Source organism: Calypte anna, chromosome 5A (assembly GCF_003957555.1).
Source record: "Calypte anna isolate BGI_N300 chromosome 5A, bCalAnn1_v1.p, whole genome shotgun sequence".
Lineage (NCBI taxonomy): Eukaryota > Metazoa > Chordata > Aves > Apodiformes > Trochilidae > Calypte > Calypte anna.
This window is the reverse complement of record NC_044251.1, coordinates 34,886,218-34,914,092: the sequence shown is the minus strand read 5'-3', so window position 1 is coordinate 34,914,092 and position 27,875 is coordinate 34,886,218. Positions and strand designations below refer to the sequence as shown.

Genomic DNA, 27,875 nt, shown 5'->3' with positions numbered 1-27,875 from the left:
CCATAGCAACTAAACCGAGGCAAAAGATAACTATAAACCTACATTCCTTAAAGTTTTTCTGTTGAGAGCAATAAATTCTACAATTCATAAATGAATAATTCATTTCAAATTAATATCCATGTAAGGGCTGCAGGTCTAAACACTTAAACTGATCTGCTTAGTGCTCAGAAATGCTTTCTATAAAAAGTTTCAACCGGTATCACAGCCACTGAAACCTACCCACGCTCCAGGCACTGCCTCATGCCTTTGCTAGACTGCAATCCTCATCAAATCCTCTTTGAGCTTCCCTACACACCTAGAGACCAGAAGACACATGACCAGCTATGTCAAAAACTGTCCACAAATTTGCAAAGTCTGGAAAAGCTAGAACTGAGGTTAGCTGTGGGACTGTAACAGGTTTCATCAGATGTGTCCTGAAATGGCTCCTCTCATGACGTGACCCCAGATGATAGCACGTTTTTACTGTCACAGCACTCAGTAAGGGGCTACTCAGTAGTTCTTCCCCTCTGTATCCCTGAGTCCTCATCAACTGCACTCTGTTCAAATGCTGATCTGAAGCACTTGAATCTCTCTTTTCTTTTCTTTTGTTTTTTTGCTTAGCAAATACCTCTCTTTTTCTCCTTTTTTTTTTTTTTTTTAAAGAAGGAAATTCCATTATGAAGTAATGTTTTGTTATTTCTAAAATAGCAAGAGACAATGAGACCAAAAGTATGGTCTTACAGAAGGCCTAGGAAATCCTCTTTTCCTGTAGATCCAGAATTGGATGCACAGCAGTGTAAGCATCCCTATTGTAACACTGAGTGCTCCTGCATTGTCACTGCTTAGAGCTGAAGTATCCACATCCCTAGTAGACCAAGGAGGTTCAACCTCTCCTTGCTGCTTCAGCTTTCTGGGCTTCAGCATTGTTTGGAATATTTCAAGGGCTATAGCATGACCAAGCACAAACTGATTATGACAATGACAACAAAAGACAGAAGGATGTGGTCTTGGGGTCAAGGATGCACAAGAGTTTTCCAGGCAAACATTTCCTTTCCCCTCAATGGTAAAACTTATTCTCTGCCTCTATTCGCTGCAAAAGAAAAAAAGAAACCTGGAGAATTGATACTTCCAAATTCAGCCTCAGCAGATAAAGTTTGGCAGACAGAAGGAACAGGAAAAAAGTGGAAAAAAAAAAAGGGGGGGTGAATAGATTATGTAAAAAGGCAGCAATAGGAGCTTCTACTTACCACTGTTGATTTACAGGCTCAGAAAGGCATTCCAACCTCTATGCTTATAGCCAGTCATACAGTGACATCAGGAAAGGGATAAAAAGGAAGGAGATCAAGGCAAAGGTGCTTTAGCAGACCCTAGCAGGATTTGTGACTCTTAATGGAGCAGTAACTGCAAGTGAGCATCTCTAAATAGAGGTGAAGTTTGGGACAGCTAGAGAAATTTACTCTTCCATATTGTGGCAGAAGCAATCTGCACAGGCAAAGTTCAATCGATACAGAGTCAAGGGGTCTGACCACAAGCCCCAAAGCTAAATGTTAAATGCTGAAGACCTGTGAATTGTCTGAGAGCAAGCATTTGGATAAACAATTAACAAAACCACACAAGTTGGATTAAAAGCCAAAACAAAACAAAAAAGGTATTGGTTCATTCAAAAGCATACAAAATATATTCCATCCCTAGTAGGTATCATCTACAGCTGCCACCCAAACAAAAAGAAAAACCACAACCCTTCCCTAGAAAGAGACTGAAGAGGCACCTCCACAGTCACTGCTGACAGTGCAGAGCCTGATTCAAAGTCCAGTGAATGTACCAGGCATCATGATTCATATGCTCTGAATCAGGTCCAGGGTGGAGAAACAAAAGCTTGCAAACCATCCAAAGGCTTCAGAAAGCAAAACAAACACCCTTACTCATTAGCCACAACTATCATTGTTAATTCTCTGTGCAGCAAACAGCACAGAACCCAACCAAAGACCTCATCCCACTCCATCTTCAGACATGAAGGATATCATAGCCGAAGCGAATAACATCATTCAGTTTTAGGGTGATGTATTTCTGGTCAGGAATCCTCACGTCATTGACAAACGTCTGCAGGAAAGAAGCACAGGAGTGGTTTTTGACTGAGGGTATCAAGGCAATGCACCTCAGACAGGGATCCTGGAGGGAACCCATGTCCATCTCCCAACCTTACTGCATGCATTCAGGGTGCACTAGCACAAAATCAGCCAGGAGAGGAGCTAAATTCCCTAGAAAAATCAGCACCCGCAAGTAGCTCCCATAGGCAAGTTGAAGCACCCCAATTATGTTTCAAAGCAAGGTGCTCTGAAAGGACCTCTGGGGAGATTTATCTTTCCAGTAACTGCAAAGGAAATTTGAGTCCCCAGCCTGAATGTGTAAAGGAGGTGCCTGAAGTTAGGAACTTCTCACACTCTAGGTTCTCCTCTGCCCTTCACAACCAGCTAGAGCAGTAAATGGTGCAATAAAGCTACAGAGATTCACACTCTAATGAGCTGGGATTCAAGTTTCTACTAGATGTCAAGCAAGACTGGTGGCATCCCCAAGGCCTGATAATTCAACAAACAAACCATATCAAAGAGAAGGAGGAAATGAAAATGCACAGGAACACAAGCATTTGCAGTAGCATCACCATGATGTCTAAGGCAACATTGTAAAAAAAACAAACAAAAAAAACTCCCCCAAAAAACCCCACATCAGTACAAAAGGCCCCTTGCACAAAAGTAGTGCCTGCTCATTTTTACTGAAGGAAGGTAATGAGTTAAGTTACCCTTATAAAGGTGCAAGGGATGTACTTCATAACTGTGAACAAACATCACAGATTGCTGCTTTCTGAGAGTATCCCCTAAAGAACAATTCTTCCAGAACAGAGGAATCCAGGTCTCATGGACACTTTTCACAAATAATGCTGCACACTTTGTAATAACACAGGCCAAACAAAAATAAATCAGGAACCCAGCTGAGGAAGCCTGAGCATGCACTTGGGGATTAGGCACTCAGTTGTGCCCAGAGCAGACCCCAGGAGTTACCCTACATCACAAGGTGGGATTCACCCAGCCTCACAGAGCAGGAAACTACTGCTGGGTCCCTGTAGCCTCAATACAAATGCAGCTACACTCTGATGAATCAGAATTATGCTAGAAAAGAATTTACACTGAGACACAATCTTTTTCCTCTGGCTTCTCACCACAGCCAAGCCAAACATGCATGATAAGACCAAGTATTAACCACAGGGGGGAAATAATGCTAAAGCAGGAAATTCAAACCTCAGCATGCACAGCCCCCAGCTTCCTGGCAATTTACAGCAGAGCTGGAGAACAGGCCTCTAACTTCCAAATATAATCAAAGAAGCTGGTTAAGAGGCACAGAATTTCTATTTGCATCATTTTTTTTTAATATTTAAAAATCCCACAACAGCCAAATCTGGAGCAGGAATAATTATTTGCTGATTTTTCTGCAAAACGTTAAGTCTGAAAGAAAATCTGTTTTGATGTTGTTACCTATTTGTCCATGGTTACTTCAAGTAAAATAACCCAAAGAAACTGCTTATTTCAGACAGAAATGCTGCCTTCAAAAGCAAAAGACCCTTAATAGAGACAGTAGTATCAGCTAAACAGTATAATAAAAAATATACAATACCTTTCAGCAATTAATATGAACTAGATTATACAACTAAACCATATAATGCATTCTTGACAAGTCATAAAGTAAACACAAAATAAAACCAAATTCTTTAAATGGAATTAAAATCAAGGCCATACAAAGTGATGTCTTTAGTTTCAGGGAGGAAAGGAAGTTTTCATTAAAATTTTCAATTAAGTACCTATGTTTCTGTTGTGCAAAATGCACTCACTGTGGCCACAAGAGCCTTCTCCAATGGATGTGCCTGACCAGCTGCAGAAGGTAGGTACTGCTGTAACTCCTTTTATTTCACTACCCCTTTCACAAGTCTGTTGTTAGAATACTTTAAATTCATATGTTTTAGCATGTGAAGATAGAAGAGAATCAGTGATACAAGCCTTCCCTCTCTTCCAAGCTCCTATTTTGCCACTATGAATTAAATACCATAGATTTTGAACCAGGGACTCATCTAGAGCCCAGACCAGTTCCTGGAAGTAGTCCCATTTCAGCAGAGCTCTGTGCCTTCAGCTACTAGGCTGAGAAGGATTAACACTCATTCTTGCTGTTTTCAGTTGCTAGAAGAGGCAGAACATTCTGCTTTAGCCACTGTTTTTGTACAAATTTCTGGGTTCACTTTGTGGGTTTGTGGCTGTGATGGTGGAAGGCTTCTGCTTCTAAGCAAAAAAGAATGACTGCAGTAAAACCCCCACTGAGAGAACAGTTATGTAGATCTGCTCCAGCAAAGAAGGAGGTCCATTAGGATGAAGAAACAGCCAAAAAAGAGGCATGCTTTGACACTAGGACAGTTTTCACCCCAATGGTGCATTTAAACAAGTCACAGAATTCAGGTGGGCAGACAAAGCCCTCACCTGACTGACTAATGGCACTGTGTGAATCAGGACAAGAGCAAGGATTAAGATTTAGGCAGGCTCAGCTCCCTGTTGTGGGCTCACATTATCTCTCAGTCTTCACACAAAGAAGTAATTTTTATTCTAAAAAAAGAGGTGGTTTTAAATAGTTTCTCCCCAAAGAAATTAAATATCTCCTCATCCCATAAATCACTCCATGCACTGACAACTGAATTGCCAAAAGGTCACCCTGCTCATGCTGAAACAGCTGCTCCAGAATCTTCACTAGTTTAATATTAACATCTCAAAAATGCGACTGAATTTATTTCCTCTTTTGCAAAAGGTTTTAAGATTTGGTAACCCTGAAGCATTCTGCAAGGGCACCAGAAGAAAAAAGATACACAATATTCACCAAAGCTCTCCTCTTAGGATGACATGCTATGTGACCTCCATCTCAGGCCTTGCAAATAATTGTGTGTGTTTAGCATAACTCATACCAGCAGTTGCAGTAACCCAAAAGGCTCTAACAGCAGAATTAAGTAAGCACACAAGAGCTTGCAGACTCAGCAAGCCACACATCTGCCTCCATCAGCCAGGAGGTTTGCTACTTACGCCGTTTAAGCTTCCAAGATCCTTCACCCAGTGCTCATCTTTCTCCTTGTCATAGTTGATTACAGCGTGCTGCTTATCCACACTGCGGGACTGGCAACAAAAGCACAATGAATGTGAGACTGGTCAGGCATAAGAGACACAGTTAATCAAAGCAACATTTAGACATCAAGATAAGTTGGTAAGGGGCAGGGGGAGAGAGAGGAAAAGCAGGAAGGAATATTATTTACTACTACAAATAACCAAAGGATAAACAGTAAACGATTCCATGGTTGTTTAAACAGTTCACTGAAGACAATACACTATTCGCATGGAAAGGAAAAAAAAATTTAAAAAAAAATCATCACAGAAGGCTGTGATGGCATTATTTCATTATTTCAGTAAATTGTATCAATACACACTGAAAACAAAACCAGTCAAACTGAAAGCCTGAGGGGCAGGATCTCAGCCACTGGGAACTAAAAGATCTCCCTTTTTCACCAGCTGAAGCCAGTAGCCCCATCATGAGGGAAATTCCTATTTGGGATTATTTCTTCCTATTATTCAAAAAGAAAAAATAGTTTTCTTAAGTTACAAACCAGACATATTCACATCAATGTATATTGTTCCCATGATTATGCCCCAGAATTGATTAACATTCTAGGATGCTTTCCAAGTTGGAGGGAGTTTCATGAACTTGGGATGAGAAAGAAAATAACTCTAGGAAAATTCACATTTAAAGCTAGCCTTAAGAACACTAAACTGGACTGTGATTTGGTGCCACTGGCCTTGCCACAACGCAGAAGCACCAAATGCACCTTGGCTTCAAAACAATACAGCACTTCAGCAGCAAGTGTGTCAGACTTTTGAGGAAGAAGCATTAGAACAAAATCTCTGAATCAATTTGAAATATGGTGTAAGTGTTACAGCTATAAAGACACCAGACTGTCTGTATTTAGACACAGTGTCTCTCATAACTTGAATTCTTGTTGCAGTTGACCTCAACCGGTCACTCCATCATCATCACACACACAACAGAGACCTGGGTGTGCTCCCAGAGCAAGGACATGAGCCAGGCTGTAAGTCAGCCAATACTCCTTTTCCTGGGCATCAAGTAACAAGTTCTTAGTGAAAAGTTCTTCCCTTTTCCCAAGTATAAACACACTGGTTTCCACAGCACTGCTCTCAGCAAGTCATTATCAACATCTACTTCCTTGTAAGCATGCAGAGACAAGGATGGTTTCAGGGGAATTCCTTGGTGAAAAGGCAGAGACTTCTGGAGAAACTGCTGCCATTTGCCAGAACTTCTGTCCCTGCCAATGTCAAGCACATTGGTAATATCTCAAGAGCTGACAAATGGCAGCTTCTCCCTTTGCAGAACATATGTCAGCCCAGGAGACCTGTCCTCCAGAATAACCCTGAAACACAACATGAAGCAAGCATACACTTGGCCAGAAGACTGCCCTTCTACTTTGTGATGTTCCTCACACTATTCATGACATGCCACTACAAAGAGTGAGCAGAGGGGCAGGAGACTCCAAGCCTCCAGCTGCCTCACTAATACATTTATCAGTATGCTGTTGAATTACCAAGTGTCAGCTCACCAGTCCCAGCTGAAAAACAAGACAGCATCCAGTGCTTCAATGGCCAACTGGTGCTGCCTGGACAACAGTCACTCCCCAATTGACAACTGGTGGGACAAACAAAGATAAGGTGATCAGGGGAATCTCATTTCTAACTCCTGCTATGCAGAGACCTAAATGCAGGAAGCATCACACAGCAGTGCCCTCCCAGGAGGGCCACACACAACCTTCTCACCCCTATGTAATCCCTACACTTCATGTCTGACACCCCCCCCTCATAAACATAGCAGGGGAAATAGCAGGTAAATAGCTAAGGGGAAATGGCTTAATATAGCTATTAAGAAACAGCAAGTCTTAAACATTTGAAACATTAAGCTACTGCTTCTTTCTATTGTTGTTCACATTAGATGCAACCCCTCAGCTCATTGTGCAACCACCTAAGCAGCTGTGGCAGGTATGTGCAGAGCAAGGTAAGGATGACCCCAAGGATGCTGCCCAGGACTCGCATCTCCTCAGATGGCTCTGTGAATAGGACCATCTGCAGCCTCACACATCACAGCAACTGACAATACAAAAGATGGGGCTGTACCTGACCTGCCACACAGTCCCTCACACCCTTCAAGAGGATGTGAAAGATTTTGCTTCCACTGCCCTGCATACCCAGGGTCCAGCCCCACAACCGTTGGCAATGTCGGCACAGCTCCCAGGCTGTGGGAGCTTTGGGTTCCCCAGGGCTCATCACACCTCACCTACAGGCAGAGAGGGAAGACCATCCTCCACTCACAGCATGGGTAGAAGAACCCCCCTTCCCCATCCATGGGTATTTATATAACTGTTGGACACAAAGACAACTGCTCATAGGGGTCCTGTCTGCCCTGCACAGATACAGATGAAACGCCTTCCCTGGCTTCTCTGCCACCTAAAGTCACAGACATCACTGTTCCCAAGTGTTTGCTTTAGCTTGTTACAGCATCTCACAGACACTCATTTAAAGATTCATGGAATTCAAAGGCAGAGCAAACTCTCTAGCTTGCTTCCAAGGGAAGAAAGGCTCCTACTCCAAAAAGCTAATCCAGACACAAACCAAAAAGGTAGATTTAATCTAGTACCAAGTCAGGTCATTTAAAAACAGTTTATTTCTGGGAACCAGCTGTCTCCCAAAATGTCAATTTGCCCTGGATCTGACCCTGATATAAGTCAGCAGAGCCTTTAGGCTGCTGTGTTTTACAACAGCTGACTACAGCCACCCAGGAGTCCCAAACCAGAAATGGATCATCCAAGGGGAGCAGAGATGTATTGAAGCAGCATGATATTCCCCTACATAAAAGAAGGAAGAGGTTATCACCAGAACCAGTATATGCCAAACTTCATATCTCTGAAGGAAGTTTCAGGTGTGTTCAAGATGAGGTAAAAATGATACACAAAATTTCACCTATAGTCCTGATACTGCTTCTCAGCATCTTTCTAAAGGACCCATTAGGAAGCTGGCAAGCTATTATACTGACTGCATTGTGAAATTTTTTACTTTGGTGGAGAAGAGGGGTACAGCTTTGTTTATGTTAAACCAACAAACATCACAAGACCTGATAGCTGACGTTCCTAAGGGCATGTCTCCAAGGAAACTCAAAATAGTTAAAATCACACCTTATTTATTTTGATACAGACTTGCCAAAGGTCACTCTTACTTGTGAACTGAAGTGTGGTTTATTTCAACATCAGTCCCATTTAATATGAACTGCTCTTGCGTGCAGTGACAGCAGCAACCCAGTGCCTGATGGTGCTTTTGTTCTCAGAGAGGAGCAGACTGCCTCAATCCCACTTCCAAAGGCAAGACTGACCACTTTCCAGACTGGTAACAGCTCAGATCCTGAGAACTGTCCTGCACAAGTCAATCCAGCCCAGCAGGCCAATGGTTTCTAATTCATGACCCACTGAATCACAGAAAGTGATTTTAGCAGTCTGAGTCAACACATATTACACAGCAGCCCATGGGTGCAGAGCTACCAGTAGTCTGCAACTGGACTGTGGAGATTTTTTGCACCTATCAATTGAAAAGCTGGAATTAAGTTGACTGAATCACAAACATAAGAGGGCTTCCTAGTTTAAACTCTCACCTGCACCAAATACTGAGCCTTGCTTTTGATCAATAACAACCTCCACAGCAAAAGGAAAGCCTGATCTATCCTTCTTATCTGTAAGGAGGGGATACAGGGGTCCAAGTGAAAAAAACCCATTCATTTACAAATTAAAAAAAAAATTAAGTGACTCAGTTGACAAAAAGCAGAAAACAGCCACCCTTGATGGCAATGTTTCACCAGAAAAGCACTTGCAATGGGATAAGCAGCACTCCTCAGCTATGGCAAGGATCACTGAGCTTCTACTTGAACCCAAACAGCAAAAAAAAGGTTGGAGCACTTCAGATGTAATTGAGAAGGCAAAAGGAAGGCAGGGAAGGGAAGTCTTCTCCTAAGCTCTAGTGATCTGCAGGCAAGAAACAAGAACACATTCCCAGCCTCTTGAAGTGAAGAACACAGCACTCTCACCATGTCCCAACACTGGTCTTGCTATCAGATGAAAACAACTCTTGGGTAAACACAATGCATGAACAACATTTACACATCTCTGAAGGGAAAACATGAGCACTGATTTGTTACTACACTAACCTCATCCAGGCCTTGCATTTCCAGACATCCAAATAATTTCCTAAGATAAAGCTCTCCTGCTTCTCCATCCAGCTACCTATACTGCATCATGCTTTAAATAGCTTGTAGACAAAATGTACTAGCAGTGCATATCCGAAGACTCTTCTTCCTTCCAAGATCATATTAAGCAGATAGTCCAAATCACAGAGAATGCCACTTCTGGGTCTGCCAGTCTCATACTGGTACCAACATCTTGCAGCAGCAGCCTCCAATCGAGCTGCAATTAGGCAGCTCATTTGTGATTCTCAAAACTGCATCCATCCAATCGGCAGAAGCCCCTGCTTAGCATGGGAGCAGCAAAAAGCAGCTTCAGAAATGCACAGGAGCCTGCACAGGGGTATATATCACACTGGCTACATGTGCTGAAGGTACCCTATAGCTTTGTGGTTGGGGAAGGGTCTGATACAGGGCACTCAGGATGAAACCAGAAGCTGCCAAGCAAAATCCACAAGGAAACAAGACCTGCTTAGGAAAGCAGGAGGAGAAATATAGCCAGACAGCCTGCATTTCCCCAAAGGGCCAGGGAGCAGACATAGCTCAGCTGTCTGTGTAGATACAGATGCTGCTTTTTCCCCGAGAGAATTACCATGGGCAAAAACCTACTGCTCAGGGTTCAGATTTGGACCTCAGCCCTGCCAGTGCCGCAAGGCATCATCGTATTGGACATAAAATAAACAAACGAGAGCAGTTTCCCTATTCCTCACTGCAGTCTGTTGTGCACGTCTGGCACCAGATAACTGCAGCATTCTGGTGGCAGTAGGCAATAAACATTTGCTCAAATATTTTCCACAGCGAACAGGTTACATTTCTGCCAGGACTGCTCTGCACAAGTATCCCAGTAAGGAAACGCAAACTTCTCCCAGTGTCCTGCTTTGGAAGGGAGACAGGGAAAAAAAAAAAACCCAAACAAAAACCAAACCAAAACACCTAATGTAAAAATTCTTTGCATTCTAACCTGAAGGATGAATTTTGATCCTCAAAAGCCTTGAATAGCATTTCATGACAGACATGAACACTGGGTCTCCCTCTTCATCACAATGCATTTCACAGTGCTGTGTTTACCAGCCACTTCAGCACTTTCCCAGAATATTAGTGAATGCTCTGTCCTGCCCCAGGCTGGCTGCAAGTGAGACACCCCCACAGGAGGCATTCTGATCGCTCCCAGGGGCATGTGCTGCTGGTTTCTAAAGGATTCTGCCTAAGCAGACAAATGTGTCTTCAGCAGGTGTAGCCACCTCATCTCGAAGCCGGACTCACATTACAGCTCCCAGGCTGCAGGGCCCCTGCTTTCACCCTTGCTGCAGTCCAGGATATGGGCTATGGGGATCTGCAGCAGGACCAGGGCCTGTGTGTTCATGCAAAAAACAAGGCAGTGAATAAAAGAGAGAAATCCCTCAGGAAAATGAAACTGTAATCCCCACAGCCTGGCGAAAGGATTTGGAGGTTGGCACAGTTCCCATACCAACTTAACCCTTTATTTTTCTTGCTGGCTTCTCTTTCCCAAAGTGGAGCATCAGTTCAAGTGAGCCAGGGTCAGATCCTGACCACAGGCAGGGAACACACTGTCCACAGATGCATGGACTTTCCCTTTGTTTTACATGACCACCCAGGAGGCATAGAAAAAACACAGAAGCCTGAAATTTTACAGGGCAGCCAAGCTGCAAACTAATGTCTGGATCATATCTCAGATATGGAAGGGGTCTTCTTTTTCTCTGCCTTCTCTAGTGAGGGACAAACCCTCCCTTCACAAGCCAGGTTGCCAGCCACACACAGCCCTCTCATCCCTAATAACAAACTACCTGCAGTGCCACCACCACCTCTCCCTCTACCCTGCCTCCAGCAATGAACTCCCCTCCCAGGTCTGCCAGTCCTGCCATGCCTCCAGTCTCCTCAACCCATATTTCATCAGACATCATAATCTTTCTGTCAGCTGCACATTAATGGCAAACAATGGGAGAGCCAAGAGCTGAAAAAAACAACTCTAGGCCTGGAAACATGGGATGTGCATCCTTCTTCCCAGAGCTACTGTTCAGGCACCTGAAAATGCTACCTGTCAAAAAGCAGAGCCTTCCCAAGGCTAGATCCTCTCCCTTCTGCCTGTAAGACACCTACTTCCCTTGTGACATCTAATGAATGACTGTTTCAGGATCACTGCAATTCCCAGTGCTCAGGGACTAAGTTGCCGATTTACACCCGCTGGATAACTGCAGCAAAAGAGCAGGAGTGTGGCACCACCCTCTCCCAACAACAGCTTCCTACTCCAGCCCCACAATTCCATAGGGAAAGCAATGAGGACACAAAGGCAGAAGAGATTCCTTATGGCTTCTACTGGGAGCTCCCAACTGGATTTGGGAAGTTCCAGAGCGATGGAGGGATAGGACTTCTGTGCTTCAGTGAATTCATTTAGAAGCACCAGGAAAAAGATAATCTAGCAAGTTCACACCATCTGCTTCCTCCCAGTATAATGCCGTAGACAAACTACACCACACCTATTCACACTTGTTTATGTATACACTTACTACACTACATAGGGAAAGACATCATATTATCAAATATGGCCTGGGTACATCAGGTCAATGAAACCTTAATTTGATCAGATGTCACAGACATACAGAGTTCACCATCACACTGTATTATTTGTGGACTGAGCCATGCACCCTCTGTACCAAATATGGAATAGATCCTGTGGGGAAAAAACATCCAGTAACCACACAATAACAGATTGCATCTTCATGCCCACCTACACAGAAGCAGAAGCAGGATTACACAGGCAGTCTTCACGCTGGTCTGTTGTGAGTGCTCTGCAGCTATACACACTTGACTTAGCATCCGTTGGTGCCTGGAATGCTTGTAACCCCCCAGCTTTGTACCAAAGCAAGCTAACAAGAGGGAAATGCCTATTTGAGCAGTATCAAGTAACCATTTATCCAATTCACCAGCGGAATGAACTTGTATGTTCAGCTCACAAGACCCTAGCACTCGAACTGACTAATTGATACATAAGCAGTATGTGATGTCCCATATTGACCAATGACAGATGCTTGGCTAGTAGCTTTATAAAAGCAATTCCTGAGCCCATCCCAGGCCTAAGGGAGATGCTGCTCAGCATTCACATCCTGTAATGTCTGCTTCCCCCGGCACTGAATAGCTTTTGCCCTATATCCACCAGCCTCCAAATTTCCAAGTCTTGCTGCTCCTCCTTGTACTCTGCACACATGACAGACTCCTTGTTGTGCCTTCTTGCTCAGCCAAATCTTAATCTCCTGGTGAGGTTTTGTAGAGCAGGAATCCAGTGACTAAATGCAAGGGTCTGGCCTCTGGCTTCCTGAAACGCAGGTCAAGAGGTTTAGCAACTACTCTGGAAGTATCATTATACTCTTGGCATGTCCTCACTCTTTCCTCAACAGCTGCTTTGACCACTGCCTGAGTCAGGATACCAGCATCTCGATCTAATCTTAATCTACATCTAAACTCCATCCCTGTGCATCCCTGCACTTGACTCCTCTTTACGCAAACTGCAGTACTTCTGCTCTCAAATTCATCCCTCACCAACCACACTCCCAGGTGAAACGTGACTTATAGCAAGAGTACCAAGAAATTCCCTGCTGACCACATGCAAACTACAACTTTTTTTTTTTTTTCAAAGGTTTGGAATTTGGCCAAACACATTCAGACTATTGATGGGAGGAAGAGGTGAAAAAACAATAATTAAAAAATCACCTCTGATACAGGCATTCACCCCATCTCTACAATGTCAGAACTTCAAGGAACAGGTTAAACACTCTTTTAAATAGTTTATATGATGAAAACAGCATTTTTCTCAGAGCTGCTTACAGCAAAAACCAAGGAAGGGAGGTGATCAAGTCCAGAGCACACTGCATAAACCAGACACCTGGGAAATAAACTCTCATCCCAAACAGTTACAAAGTTTAACAGAGTTATAAAACAGCCTCTTCTGAAAGGAAGTGTGAAACTGTATTAAAAGGCACACAGGACAAAGGTATGAAACAGAAAGCATAATGCCATCTGCACCTACTCCTGCTGTAACTCACATTTAGATGTAACCTCATCTGGCATAGGAGAAGAGTATCTCTAACCCATTACTCTAAAGAGAGCGAAATACTCAAGGGTACACTGGTCAAACATTTTACTTTCCCAGATTTTCCAATAAACATCTCTCAAACAACAACAGGGATATCATAACCCTGCTTCCTCTTCTGTCAAATGTTTACATTTAGGAAAAATGCAGAGACTTTGTTTAGGGGCAGAGGGGAAAGTTTAAAACGGTTAAGTGAAAATTTTGAGTTTGTGAAATGCTTGTCCCCTGAGTAAAACCACATCACATTAAGCAAATCATGACAGTTGATAAAAATGGCAAAAAAAAAAAAAAAAAAAAAAGGTAAACAAAACATTTTCATAAATTACTTCCACTTCCTATCACTACCAAGCTTCAGAGATTTAAGGAAAAAAAAATCCACTAATGGAAATCAGTGAGGGTCTAGACTTCCACACTCCTGCTGTTTCTTGACTGTAGCCTGAAGGAAGCCAGTGAGACTGTTGAAGAAATCAAGAAAAAAGGCAGAACTCAGCCCCTCACTGCAAAACAACACCGTGCATGTCAAGCTACACTACACAACATTTTTGCTCATGCACTAACATTCAAATCCAATGTAAATCTCATATTTACTTGTAATAGAAGCTTTACAGTGCTGCAAAAACATTTAAAATATTTCTAATCCTCTTAGTAGGTATAGAGGATTTCAAGGTAAATTACGTTTCCCTTCTATCAAACCTACTTAACTTAAAGCTTAAAGACTTTGGTTTTCTTCACCTCTTTGTTAAATGGAAAGCAAATCTAGTACCTGCATGAAATAAGTAAACACAGGCAAAACTAAAGCTTGATTGTTTGGTAACAAAGCTGTGATTCTTTGCTGTTTAGGGATCTGATACATCAGAGACAGCATGTTCCAAGAAAATATCAGAAGACAAGACACTCCTAAAACAGTAAAATAAGAAAGGCAAAACTGCAAGGTCTCCAGGACAAGGATTATCTCTGGGTCGTATGTTTTTGCACTGCCTAATACACATGGTCTCAAATGGGAACCACAAACTGTAGCATAATGAAATCACTAAGCAGTAACAGTCTTAAAGACAAAAAACCACCAACTGGGTCATGCAGCCACTGCCAGCCTGCTCCCAATGTTCACTCTAAGGTACACAAGCAAACACAAGCAAAGTAACTGTGCAGTGAATACACAGTTTCAGGGTCAGATACAACAGGTATGAACAATGTGAAAAGAGCTCTGACTATTTGCTCTAATAACTGCTTTGCTCCTCAAGCTTTCCCAAATGACTGTGTCAGTCTGCACAACGATTTTGTGACATAGACAGTCACAGTAGGAAAAAAGTATTTTTAAATCCCATTCTCCATCTGCTTACACACAACTATGCTTAAGTATCAACTCTCTGTTCACAGCCTCTCTTCTGGACCAAATATTGCTATGATCATCTCATCTGGAGCCCAAAGTAGCCCTGGGAAACATCTTTGTTTTCCTAACCAATTGCTTATAATGTCCTGTGCTGTTCAAAATAAGACTTTACATGCAATTCCAGAAAAAGATTTATTACTGGAGATGGTAAACTAATATGTTTATAAAGGGTCACATGTAACTCACCCCATGAACATAAGCAGCTGGCTTTTACAGACAATCCAGACCCTTCATTCTGGTGAAATAATGAAAACCTCCTTTAATGCCCCCACCACCTATGAGCCCCCAGATACAACCACTTCACTCTGACAGATACTGCTGGTTCCTCCAGAAACCTCAATTCATTCAGCTTGTACAAAAGAGAATGGCAAAGTAGAGCATCACAAGGTTGCCAATCCACATGCAACACTGAGAAGCCAGCTCAGACTTGCAAAGAAACACGAAATATGCCATGTGATATGGAGTGGCTCACAACCCACTCTGTCCAGTGAACCCCATAAATAACCAGAAAAACAAGCAATGCATTTGATTGATATTTGCTAGTTTTATTTTAGGGTGCACAACTTGAGATATGTGGTTCTCAGAGTGCTAAACCATGAAAGTAAAACAATCCCTCAAATACCTACAAAGGTTATTAGCATGGGCACCCCAAATCTCAGGCTTTTTTTGGAAACCAAGGACACTGAGTGTGTTTTCACCAAGTTATGAGATAACACATTTTTCAAGCCTCACCTGTACATGCCTTGCCAGTCAGGCATGTACAAACATGAAATAGAAGATAGTGTAATTCATGAGAAAACCTAAACTATTGATCTGCTGTTGACCAGGAGTAAGCTTGAGATACTACCACTGCAGAACAGCCATGCCATTCACTGCCAGCTAGCTGAGCAGCACAAACACTGCAAGCCCTCTTTTTGTGGAAAATAACATTTTATTGCAGCCCCACAACACCTTGCCTTCCAAGTATACCTCATACAAGAACACTTCCCCTCTTAAACAAACCTCCCTCTAATATATGATATAAAAATCCCCACAGTGACTACAAACACAGCCTGCTTGGTAGAACATCAGCAAAGCATTTAGGACATAACTACAGGGGAGGGTGTCCTTGTTGTAAAGCTTTCTAATCTTAACACCAAAAGGAACATTTGCCACCTTTGTTAAGGGGCAGAAGGGGAACAGGCAGGTGCAATAAAACTTTTTTCCCTCTCCTTTTAAGTATTCATGCCATGGGCCTAGCAGAAACACGAATTTAATTCTAAGCTTCTACAAATGCCTGAGCCAAACCGCTCCTGTCAAAAGCTCTTTGCAAGATTCCAGTTTCATTTGCTTGGAGTGATATCCACTACATTATTCTGTCAAACATGAGACCACAGTCGACACTTCAGACACATTGGATTAGGTCCAGCAAAGTAACACACTGGTATGGGAAGCACTAATAGAAGCTGCAAGTTTGCCCAGTAACACAATTACTTTGGGAAGAGGTCACCACCTTACTCACCCCACCAAAACAGATAGAGTCCCTTTGCTAAACATCATTATTTCCTACCATGATAAAAAAACCTAAGTGAGACATACAAGCACTGACAATTTAATTACACTTCAAGGGAAAAATAAGCTAACCAAAAAGTCCTGACCCCATTCAAATCACACAAACTAGTAAAAAGTGCACGTTTTAAAAGATACAAAAAAATAGGAGCATAATCACAGATCAAGACAGAAAGGTCTTTGCTTACTGCTTCTAGTACCATCAAGATAGTTAATCTATTTGATTACTCTCCCATCATGACAGCTACTATCCATCTGATGACATGGCAATTTGCAATAAAACTCAGTTGGCACTTTCATAAACACCCAAAGTCTTCACAGGAACTGCAGACTCGACATAAATAAAGGAAGTTCCATTTCAAAGGTGTCATTTGAAGAAAGCATGCAACATCTCCACAGATCCCCAGCATTACATTCCCATATACCACACCTTCAGAATAAATTTTTTTAAAAAAGGCAAGTTACCTGGAGCATCAGTTCACAGTCATCTCTGCCAACAAATATCATCTCCCGAGGGAGCCGATGGCGAATGCCAGTGCTGCTCACCAAGAACCACGATGTCACGCTCATTTTGGCACTTGGCATTTAATCCTTATACATCCTAAACACAAAAAAACAGGACACACAGTGAGCTTCTGATGATGTGTGGAAGTACACCAGTGCATAGCTGCAGCTCCCAAATTTCCTTGTGCCGTGGGACCCAGAGCTGCCTCTTGCACCTCGTGTTCACATCTTAAATGTGGCAACAAGCATTTGAGAAGTGTGTGCCAGGGCCTACTGCCCACGTGTAGGAAGTCTGCAGCCCTGGAAATATACCCACAATAAAGAAAGACTAAGGATCTGAAAAAGGATTGTTTAAAAAATGAAGCACGCTGCTGAATCCAATCAATGAAATGATGAAATGGGGGGGAGGGAGGGAGGGAGGGGGGGAGGGAGGAAGAAGACACTTTCCCGGAACATTTCCACATCTCTGGCACTGTGTGTGAATCACAAATCGCAGCCTGAGCTTCCCCCATTAGCAGAGATGTGGACCAGAACATCACTAAGGTGACATAACCCGGCTCCTCCAACCTTTCACAGTGCAGTCCCAGGAGCAGTCACACCGGTGCTGGGAGGAGAACAGCCTTCCTATTGCTCATCCCACTTCCACGCTGATACTGCGTTGGGAGCCCACAAATCCCTTCCTCCCTCCCTCCCTCCCTGGTAGTCGAAAAACCACTCCACGCCGCTACCCTAGGACAGGACACACAGGCTGCCGCTCCCACCGCCGGGTTTTGATGTACATCATCCCCCTCTCCCCTGCCACCGGCAGCCGAGCAACCGCAACCTGCGAGGGCAGCCCCGGCGAGCAGCATTTATCGGGAGCTCTCCCAGCCACACCTGTTTGTTGTGGCTGCTACAGCCCGGCTGCAGCCAGCCCGCTCCTGCGGCCTCCCCTCCCCTACATCGCGTTTTCCTCTCCCTGGCTGAAGGAAAACAAACGCGGCACACATCAGGCTCTCGCCTCCCCCTCAGTCACCTCCCGGGGTCGAAGGTGCTCTCCTAAATGCGCGGAGGGAAGGAAATTTCCATTTTACCTGGGCTGCGCTGCGATCCCCGGCCTGACCGCCGGCCCCCTCTGCCCCGGCGGCCCCGGGGAAGCGCAGGTGACACCCGCGGGAAGGATGAGCGACCGCCCCGGCGCAGGGCAGGCCCAGGAGGGGGACGAGACGAGACCGCACGCCCCGCCGCCCTCTCTCTATCGCTGGGGACACGCAAAAAACCCACAAAAAACAAACGGGAGCCGCAGTTGAGGGCTTCCGCGACCCTGTCACGACATGCCACCGGCTGCGACCGCCTCCCGGCCCTGACGGGAAACACCAGCTCCCCGACAAAGCACCCGGGAGGGGACAGGGGACCTGCCGGCCGAGCCCCCTGGCCGCTTCCCACAGCCCCGAGCCGGGCTGCGCGGCGGCCGCCGGGGGCAGCCTCGTCCCCGGGGCCGCGCTGGCTGCTGAGGGGAGGGCAAGCAGCCCCGGCCGCAGCCGCCGAGGGGCCGCGGCGGGCCAGGTGCGGCGCGGGATCCCCCCCACCACGGGGCGGGCCCGGCCCTTTGTCTGCCGGGGCCCGGCTCTCGCTCCCTCCCGGCCCTCTGCCCGGACGGTGCAGCGGAGCCGCCCTCCCCCCGCCGCCCTCCCCCCGCCGCCCTACCTGCTGCGGCCCTCGGCTCGATGGCAGGCCGGGCGCCGCGCCCCGCCAGCCGGCTCTGCCTACCCCCCCCTCCCCCCTCCCACCCTGCGAGCCGCTCCCGGCGCCCGCCCCGCTCCGCCCCCGCGTACGGCAGGTTCCCGACGTCAGGAGGCGGCTCCAGCCGACAGGCCCGGCCGCGGTCCGGCCACCTTCCCCGCCTATCTTCTGCAGTCCGACTCGGCCCATTTGCCCAGCTTCCAGGCCGGCCCCCACCTCAGGTTTTGAGCGGTTGGCCCTCCCGGGACCCGGTACCTGACCGGCAGGTGTGAGAGAAGCTGATGAGGTTTTCTGTGTGAGAGCTCCCCAGCGCAGTGCCCTGCTTCAGCGTCCCTCATTTCAGGCTCTCTGAGGGGTTTCCTGAACACAAACGGAGCCTCGCTGCATCTCTCTGCTGCGGATGCGGCTGTCCCCGACCTTGGCAAGCCCAAGAGGCAAAGGCTGAGGTTGTGGGACCGGAGTTACTCCCTCCACCAGCTGCTGGAGCCAGCCCCAGCCCCAGCATCAGCTGCCTCTCCCACCTAAGCCCTAACACCAGCCTCCTTGCCCACCTGAGTCTCAGCACCAGGCTCTTATCCCACCCCAGTGAGTCCCAACACTGGCCTCTTCACCCTCACCTTCCTCCCGGGTTCAGGCAGTAGGTTGGCACCCATCTACACATGAACCCCTCAGGTACCCTTGAACCTAAAGGCAGCTGAGTGGACTGAATTAACCCCCAGGATGTCAGCACAGAACCAGATCCTGAGATCCTGAAATATGTGCTATGAAGGGACACATCTTTTCATGGGTTCTTTTCTCTTGCAAGTAAGCATAAAATTCCTGAAGAGCAGGAAGTGTGGAGAGCAATAACAATTTTTTTTTTCCCCATCAAGAGAAAAACTGAGTATCATGATACTGGATCCAACTACTTGCTGTTGCAAAAACTTTTTCAAGAGACCCCCCCCAGCTCCTGCAAAATTCAGTAGATATGCAAATAGCCACACTTATGCTCTGTCTTCCTGGCTCCATCTGGCATGGGCTGCTAAAGAAAGGCTATAGGAAGACAGCAAGTTCATACTGATATTTCTCCAGGCTCCTGTTCTAGCTGGAAGAGATATCTTTGTATTTATATACTGTACACTTGTTTGTATCATTTCTCAGTCACCTGCAGGAGCTTCCCTTAATGTCTTTGGTGCTATCTTTTAGAATTCTGGCTCAGGATGTAGTGTTAATAAAGTCTGATGACAAGAAAACCATAGGTCCAGAGCACCAGTTGCAGAAAGCAGTTCCACAGCAGCATCACTGTGGACTACATTCACATATCTTGGGAATCGTGGCAGGGAGGGTCATCTACTGCAAAGCTGGAAAAACAGGAAGGAGGAAGGAAAAGAGCATTTCTTCTTTTCCTTCCTCTTTCTGAAGCACATTAAGACTTTGTTATTATTTCATTTGTGGTATTATTGCCTTCTTTAATCAGCATTTTACTTCTTCCCTCACAAATACATCAATCCTCGGTTTTTCAAAGTGTGGTTATCTTCAAAGGCCTCCAGCCTGGCTGTGGCTGCAGTATCTGTGTTTTATTGGAGTGTTTCTGCTATCTTCTCAGAGTAGAGTACCACACCCTTGCAGCATGCCATGTCCCTTGGACATCAGGCAGAAGGACAGGATGAGCAGCCACCATCTCTGGGACATTTTCAAGGTTTTTGCATTGAGCATCATCATAAAGTAATAGAAATCATCTGTAAATAAAAGTGAACTTCCACCATATTGGCCACTTTGTCCTGCCTTTGAGTGATGTTTCATTATGTAACAGACACATAACTTTTTATAAATATTATTGATTTCTTTGTGAACCATATCTATTACTGTAGATGCTGCTCTGTGAGCTGATCTGTAGAGCATCTCTATAAGCTGTAAGGAAGTAGGATAATTTACTTCTTTATACAAGCCTGCCATCTAGGCAGATCGTTGTTATAAGATACTAAAAAAAGGTTAGTGTTTGCTTTAGCCTCTCTTTAAGCTCAGTTTTACCATTCATTTATACATGTGTATTTATCTGAGCAGTCAGTACTTCACTATTTATAGAAAAGAAAAATAGTTCTTGTTCTCACCACGTGTCTTCTGACCTGATTGAAAATGCAGTTTAGGCAAATACACCAGGCTTGGCTGAATGCTTCATTACAGCCTCCTCATTTTATTCAGGTAATCTAAAGGGACTAAAAAACCTAATAAGTGGAGTCCTTCTTTTCTCCACTATCCTCACCTCTCCTAACATAGTGTGTGGGTACTGGGGCCTGCAGAACAGCCTGGTGCTACACCGTGATAGTCCCAAGCAGAGGGTACCTCTGTGGGAAAGAGAAACTGTTGCAATGCAATGATTTGATTTTTAGTTTTTTTCCTCATGGAACAAGCCCCATGGGCTGCTCCAGTATACACTGCAGGATGATCAAGCACACTACTGCATTTGAAAATATGATACTTGAGAAGTGTCTTAAAACCATTTCTTCCTGCTGGGAGGAGAGAAGGCCTGGGAAAGACCTCAAGAAGTTGGGTGCAGCAGGAGTACAATGCTTTTCATCCTGGGTTTGCAACAGAAAGGGCTTAATCGTGCAGATTTCTCCACATTCACCCACAGCACTATCACTGCCAGCTACAAGGGACATACCCACAGCTGTATTAACTTGCACAACCCGTGTGGCAGGAGGTTGGTTGCACTGTACAGTGTGCAGTTACAGAGTGCAGATACGATGTATCCCAAAGCGTTCATATTCCTATTAAACAAGGAGTCTGAAGGTGAGATATCCAGACAGAAGAATAACAGCAGGTCACAGAGCTAGAGGAAAGCCTGATTTTGGTATCCAGAGCTGCGCAGTCAGGTTATTTATTGAAATGTCTTTTGTCTGGCCCTCTGAGCCCACAGCTATCACTGCTTGAAGCAGAACCACTTTAGATCACTGCTTCAAAACAAAGATACCCCATTCCCAGAAGAGCTGAACTAAATCAAACTCTTTCTGCCAGGCTCTGATGTAAGGGAGACTTTTGACAGACTTAACAAAAATGAACCATCTTGCTGCATCTTGCTGTAGAGAAGGTTTCTCTTCCAGGCTGGTCATGGTCTGATCCAGATATCCTATGTGTCTGCAGCTCTGAAAGACTGTGCTTGAGCTAAGGGAAGGAAAAAAATCTTAGTTATTGCTTAGATTTTCACATGATGAGTATCTTTTAAGTAAAGGTATGCAGGACTACAAGGTGAACTCAGCCTGATTAACCTGTCACAGCCTGGCTGAAATCTGCTGTGTGCAGCTGCATGTGAATATATTCACAGGCACGTGTGCATCGTGTGAATTCTTGGCTGCTTTGCATCAAAGAGACTGTAGAAGTAGGCAGGCACCCTTCCCCAGGATGATTTCATTTGCTCTTTGCTAACTTACTTAGAGATAGAACAGGAGAGGTTCACAAGTAGGTCATGCAGAGTTTCCCAAACCCCTTCTGCACTTGAGTGGATTCTGCTCCCCAGTGAGGACTTTCTTTCCCAGAAAGTCAAAATTACAGTGAGGCCAAGGAGCTGTGTACACCCCTGGTGTGTGCCTGCAGCATTCTCACCTCAGATCAGGATTTCCACCTTGATTTTTAGTGCAAGCAGGAAAGATCTGTGGACTTTTGCAAGAGGACACTGCAGGTCTGAACCTGCATCCTTTATACAGCTGATGGTTCTACTGCATGCTGACAGAAAAAGCAGGATTGAGCCCTTTCCTATACAGCCTGAGATGAAAGCTTTTCATCACTGTTCCTGCTTGAGCTGAATCTTCATAAGATGGGAATAATGCCCCTTCTGAATATGCACTTTGTAAGTGCCATTTTGAAAATCTTCCCCTTGATTTTTTTTTCTATCTTGTTGACTGATTAATTTTTAAACATCTAGGTATTTGTCAGGAGTATGAATGTTTATCTTAAATGTATTTAGACTGGTCTACCAACATTGCTGGAGTGAGTTTGAACCAGCAAAAAGAAACCTGCCCCTCCTCTCTGCCTAAGCATCAATCTTTCACTCTGCTCAGTATCTGGGTTGTGCTGGTTGCCAGCATTCCCCTCTCCTGTACAGCTGGGAACAGGCTCTGGTCCTGCCCAGTCGACTGGAAAACAGTAAGACTATTCATGTGCCTGGTTATTCACTTGCATAAATGTTTGCAGAGGTCCAGCCAGACTGGGACAAGCCTTTGTCCTTTGGATGGTTCTACAAGATGGATTCTTACAATACCAGTATTTTTAACCCATTTTTTAGCTGTAGAGGTAGGTTCTTAGCTGGAGTACAGTAGCATTATGCAAAATTACTTCAGTTCAGCATCCTTGTTTTAGATCAGCTGGAGATGTTTTCTTGTGTTTTTTTTACCCACAACATTGTCCCATATACCAACATGACATTTAATTTTACAGCTATTGAATTTACTAAAATAAAACCCTATATGCATTAACACATTTTTTTACAATGTGTAGTACAGCCTTCTCTAGTTACGCTCTGTTATTCCCTTGCTTTTCCACAAAAATTATTTTCTTTTTACTGTGTAGCCAAAATCATAGAGCTATTTTTAATTTATGACACTCATAACTTTGGTGATGGGGGCAGGAAGAAATATCAGTGCAATAAAAGAGTGGAGCTGGTGTAGTGTGAGCATTGTCAGAACGTCTCGTCTAGGATTTGTGTGGTATAAAACTTCACTGAAAGAATTAAAAGCATACACTCTACTGATCTAATTCTTTGCATTTTTAATAAGTAAAAGCTCAGCAATGACTGTGTTGTACTATCTGATGAGATTAGTTCAGATAATACATGGTTCTGTGGCATCTTAAATAGGAATCACCTTACAGATAAGTCAAAACCATTTCAATATCTCATTGAAAGAATAGCTTCAGAGGGAAAGCTGGTTGGTTTCATAAGAGAAGCAGCAGGATTTTGAGGACTTCTGTGTGGGAGAATGGGAACAAAGGGCAGCTTGAAATTGTCTCTGTTTCAGGTTTTTTTCCTCTTATCCGTTCAACAGTTTTTTGTGTTTACGCCCATTTTGTATGAGAAATGTTTCAAGCTTACTCGAACAGAAAAATGATTTCACATGGCCTAGAGAATTCAATGCAACATGCATGGCCAGAGGGCTGTTCTTTGCCCTCACATGAGCAAATTCTTCCTCCTGCTCTTTTGTGGTTCTTATTATAAGGCTAAGGCAAGAATATTTGGTTGAATACCAGAGATGCAAGATTTCCTAAAGCGGTTTTGCTGCTGTAACCACCCCTTCTCTTTCTTTTCCTTTCCTTTCCCCTAGTACTCCACTCATGCACTTGCACATTTTTAGACCCATCCCAAGGTTTATTTTGGGACTACCTTCTCTGCAGAGGTTGTTCCACAAAGCTGATCCTCTGCTACCCTGTGCCAAAGGTCAGCTTGTTTAGAACTTGCTTTATAAATCTTCTGCCCTTGGATCAGTTTCATGCCCTTCTAGGAAAATACTCTTGATATTTAGTTCACTGTGGGCATTTGATTGATATTCATGGAAAGGATGAAAATCTTGGTTCCAATTTAAATATCAGTTTTAACTGAAGAAATGCAAGCTTGCCATTCAGCAGGACCGCATTTATTTATGGACTGCACAAAGTTGCTCCTTGCCTGAGAGACTTGCTAAGACGAGACTTAGAGAATCAGTAATGAATTCATGGGAACTCATGAAAAAGAAGCCATTTCTGTAGTTGTTGATCAAAATAATGTATTGTACAGGAAATCCAAGACTGTTGAACTTTCTTTGTTGGCCCTATAAAATAAAGCAAATAAAGGAGATTTTCAGTTACAGCAGGACTTTGCATCTCTAGAAGAATCATTACTACTGTCTCTGCAGCCAGGTTTTTGGTCTGCTGATGGATACCAGGTCACAGCTATTCCAGGTTAATGGAAATCTCAGTTCTGCTTGAAACTATCTTCTCAATTTCTTGCATTCTATTGCATTACAATTTTTGTGTGCAAGATGAACAGCTTTGCTGAAATATTTAAGAGATGCATTTTAAAAATATCATAGTTCACTTTAAACTGAAGGATTTGTCTACAGTAATATCTAATGTAGCAGTAAAGGCTTTACAGGAAGAGGAGTTCCATAATTTGCTGGCCTGCAGGGAATAATGTAGTATGTATTAATAATATACTGATTTTTTGCCCTGTGAAGTTAAAACCATATTGCACTGCGTTGATCTTCAGGAATGCTCTACTTTTACTTGAGAATAGTGAATAAGGATGTTATGAATATGAATGAAAAGGTCAGCAGAGTCACGATGAGCCAGCCTGCCTTGATGGGGTCAGCTGTAGGGGCAGCTTTAGTAATTTATAGCATACAAGCCATCAGTTGGAGATTTATATGCTTGCCAAGCATTTTGTAAGAACTCATCATAGCAATATTTATTTCTTTGGGGAAAACAGTTGGATTACCATAGGAGAATAAAAGCCACCAGAAGGAGACCAGCAGAGCAGTATTTCTGAGACGTAGTAATAGTGGATTCATTACTCACCAGTTCCGAAATTCTTCAGGATATTTCAGGATAATTTTCTTTAGACAGCAGGTGCATGAACTCTCATGTATTTTACATTCATTAAATAATCTCAAAACCCTGCAAAATATGCATGTTAGCTAACTGAACACATGTGCTTGGGCCTGCCCTTATAAGCAGAAGCTCCATCCATTTCAGGTAAACAGAACAATTCTACTAACACAAGCTCTCAGATAAGCTGAATAGAAATCATTATATCATTTCAACAGCCCTGGAAAGTCCCAAGTTCCAGGGTATTTCCATGGTGGTGAAATTAACTCCTGAAAATGGGTTGACAGTAGGTGAGATAATTAATTGGAGAAGGTGAAGTGACATCTGAAGAAGGAAGCAGTACTACAGTGTTGCTTATCTGCTGAGCACGAAGCTACCGTGTATTTCCTACACACATGTGCTGCTTTGGTTAAATCATCTAGAATAGATCAAGAATACCTCTAACCTCTACTGAGTTTCACTGTCTTGCAGTATTTTTCAAGATGGATAAAGTTCTAGGCCCTTTCAATACCTACACCTACATAATGGATGCCTGCTGATTGGTAATGGCAACCTCCAACTCTATCAGCTTCAGTGTTTGATGATGAATTCCATTTTCTGCAGGAAGAGCTTTAGCAGAACCAACTCTGAAATGATCATATATGGGCACTGCATGCAGAAGGACCATGTTGTATCTGACTGACCAGATCTATTACCAGAGGACATCGGAGCTTTCAGAAGATGATCCAGACATCAGCTGTGCCTGATGCATCTCCTTTCCCTGGGGCACAGCAGATTTGTGCAAGTTTCCTCTTTTTCACTGACTTGTGCTCCTCCCTGGCACCAGTCCCAGAGAGAAAAGGAGGCAAATGCCACCAGAAAATGGTGCCTCCAGGAAAAAACAGTGACTGTAACACCCATCACTGCTGGTGACACCCATCACTGATGGGTAACACCCATCACCCATCTCAGCAGAGTATTTAGGGCTGAGAAAGGATTATGCTAGTAAATCTCACTACGGGGCTGTAGCCACCCTTTTTTGCACTGGGGCATGTGGAATAGGTTCTGCATCACAGTACAGAGCCATCCCCACAGAACATCACTATCTCAGTCATGACTAACTTCATTTTGCCTTTGCTGCTAGCTGCTCCAAAACAAATTTCTTCTCTTGAGATCTTGAAGAAACATCCTAGAGCTTTCCACCCACTCATTGTGAGTTGAATTTAAATACAGAGGAGTTCATTAGCACTGTATTTTATCTTAATTTCTCATTCATTCTCAAGGGTTATTTCCCCCACTCTACATCAGGCATTTCTCACCACCTGGGTTTGCACATGCATCAGCTTAAGCACATAATAGAGGATGGAGTAGTCAACGCAGCAGAGACATGCCGTGAAGAGGTCCTTCTAGTGGGATGCTTTGAGACTGAATGGTCAGGAAAAGTGTGAAAAGAAAAAAAAAGTGTGAAAGAAAATGCAAAGAGAACAAGAGAAAAGCTGAGGGCTGTAGCTGTTGTACAAAGCTTAGAACAGCTGGGACATGAGACCTGTCCCTCTCTCTCTCCTGCATTACAGCTATTTCCCCCCCCCCCGTCATCTGGTACCCAAGTAGACTGCAAGTATTTTGAGTCAAGGGCTATCACTTACCCTTTGGACTCTGCATTGAGCTTCTCAGAACTTCTACAATACAAATAATCATTCAAGAGAAGCTAGTGTATGCTTGGAAAGGTTGGAAGTCATATTTTTGAGATCCTAGGTAAACTGGAGATAGTTTCTTATTAGAATTTAACTTCAAAGACAAGAGGGTGAGGAGAGAGGAGAGATGGTTGTATAGTTAAAGTTGATGACATGGTTTGTAATTTATTTGATAGTGGACTGGTAATAACTGAGCAGAAAAAAAAAAGAAACTGAGCAGCGTCTTTTACTCAAATGATCAGATTACAACAAGTCATCCTATTAATATAAGGAGAAGATGAATAGGAAGTTCTCCAGCATGTAGTTCAACTGGTCTTATGATCTGGTTTTCAGCCATAAGCTGATTGCTCAGGACACGTCTGGACAAGGAGAGGAGCTGAGGTTAACTGCACTCTGCAGAGAGCTCTCTGTGCCCTTTCACGGTGAAGTCAGCAAACTTTATGTACATACTTTTTGCAAATTCTTGAAGGGAGGGAAGGAAGCAAAACAATACAATCCAGGTGGCACAGAAGGACTCAGTTAAAACATGAAAGTATTTTACATTCTGAGTAGTGCATCAGCCACTTATTTGCCAGGATTCTTTTTTGCACCCTGCAGGATAAAAAGTCACGCAGAAGTAAGGCTTAGGCTTTGCAAACAAGAATGGGCATAATAGCTCCCAGAGAGATAACATTTCCTGCTTTAAAGGGAAAAAAAAAAACAACCAAGCCAAAATATCTATCTTTTAAAATATGTTTTTCATTTTTCCTTAAAGAAAAGGGGGATGGAGCTGGAGAAGGAGAGCAACTGTACCGTTCTTACTACTCTGTAAAGCCTCACACAAAGTGAATAAGAGGAGAGGCAGTGTGCTGGTGGGGCAGGGCTGATCCCACCAACAGGAACCCTCTGAGTGACAGGACCACAGCCCCCTCCTCACTCCCCTGCTCCCAGTAGCACAAGGCTTGAGCCCAGGAGTGCCCAGGAGGAGAGAAGTCTGCCTGATGTAAGATAAGTCACATGAAGTGGGATGAGCCCTAATCACAAGAATAGGTCATAGATG

General features: G+C 44.0%; 1 protein-coding gene across 5 annotated transcripts in view; it reads right to left on the bottom strand.

Moving 5' to 3' along the window:
- The window catches only part of CEP170B (centrosomal protein 170B), a 57,835-nt gene extending 39,191 nt beyond the window's left edge, over positions 1-18,644 (bottom strand). For 3 of the 5 annotated variants that reach the window (XM_030452013.1, XM_030452015.1, XM_030452016.1), the window contains exons 1-4: positions 18,576-18,644; positions 16,851-16,986; positions 5,088-5,177; positions 2,001-2,079 (exon numbers count right to left, since the gene is read on the bottom strand). In XM_030452013.1, the coding sequence (XP_030307873.1) occupies positions 2,001-2,079; positions 5,088-5,177; positions 16,851-16,970 (289 nt within the window). In that variant the 5' untranslated portion in view covers positions 16,971-16,986; positions 18,576-18,644. Of the gene's footprint in view, positions 1-2,000; positions 2,080-5,087; positions 5,178-16,850; positions 16,987-17,962; positions 18,035-18,575 lie in introns of those variants that run through there. The other 2 variants (XM_030452017.1, XM_030452014.1) reach the window with 2 other exon arrangements.
- Between the last annotated feature and the right edge of the window lie 9,231 nt (positions 18,645-27,875).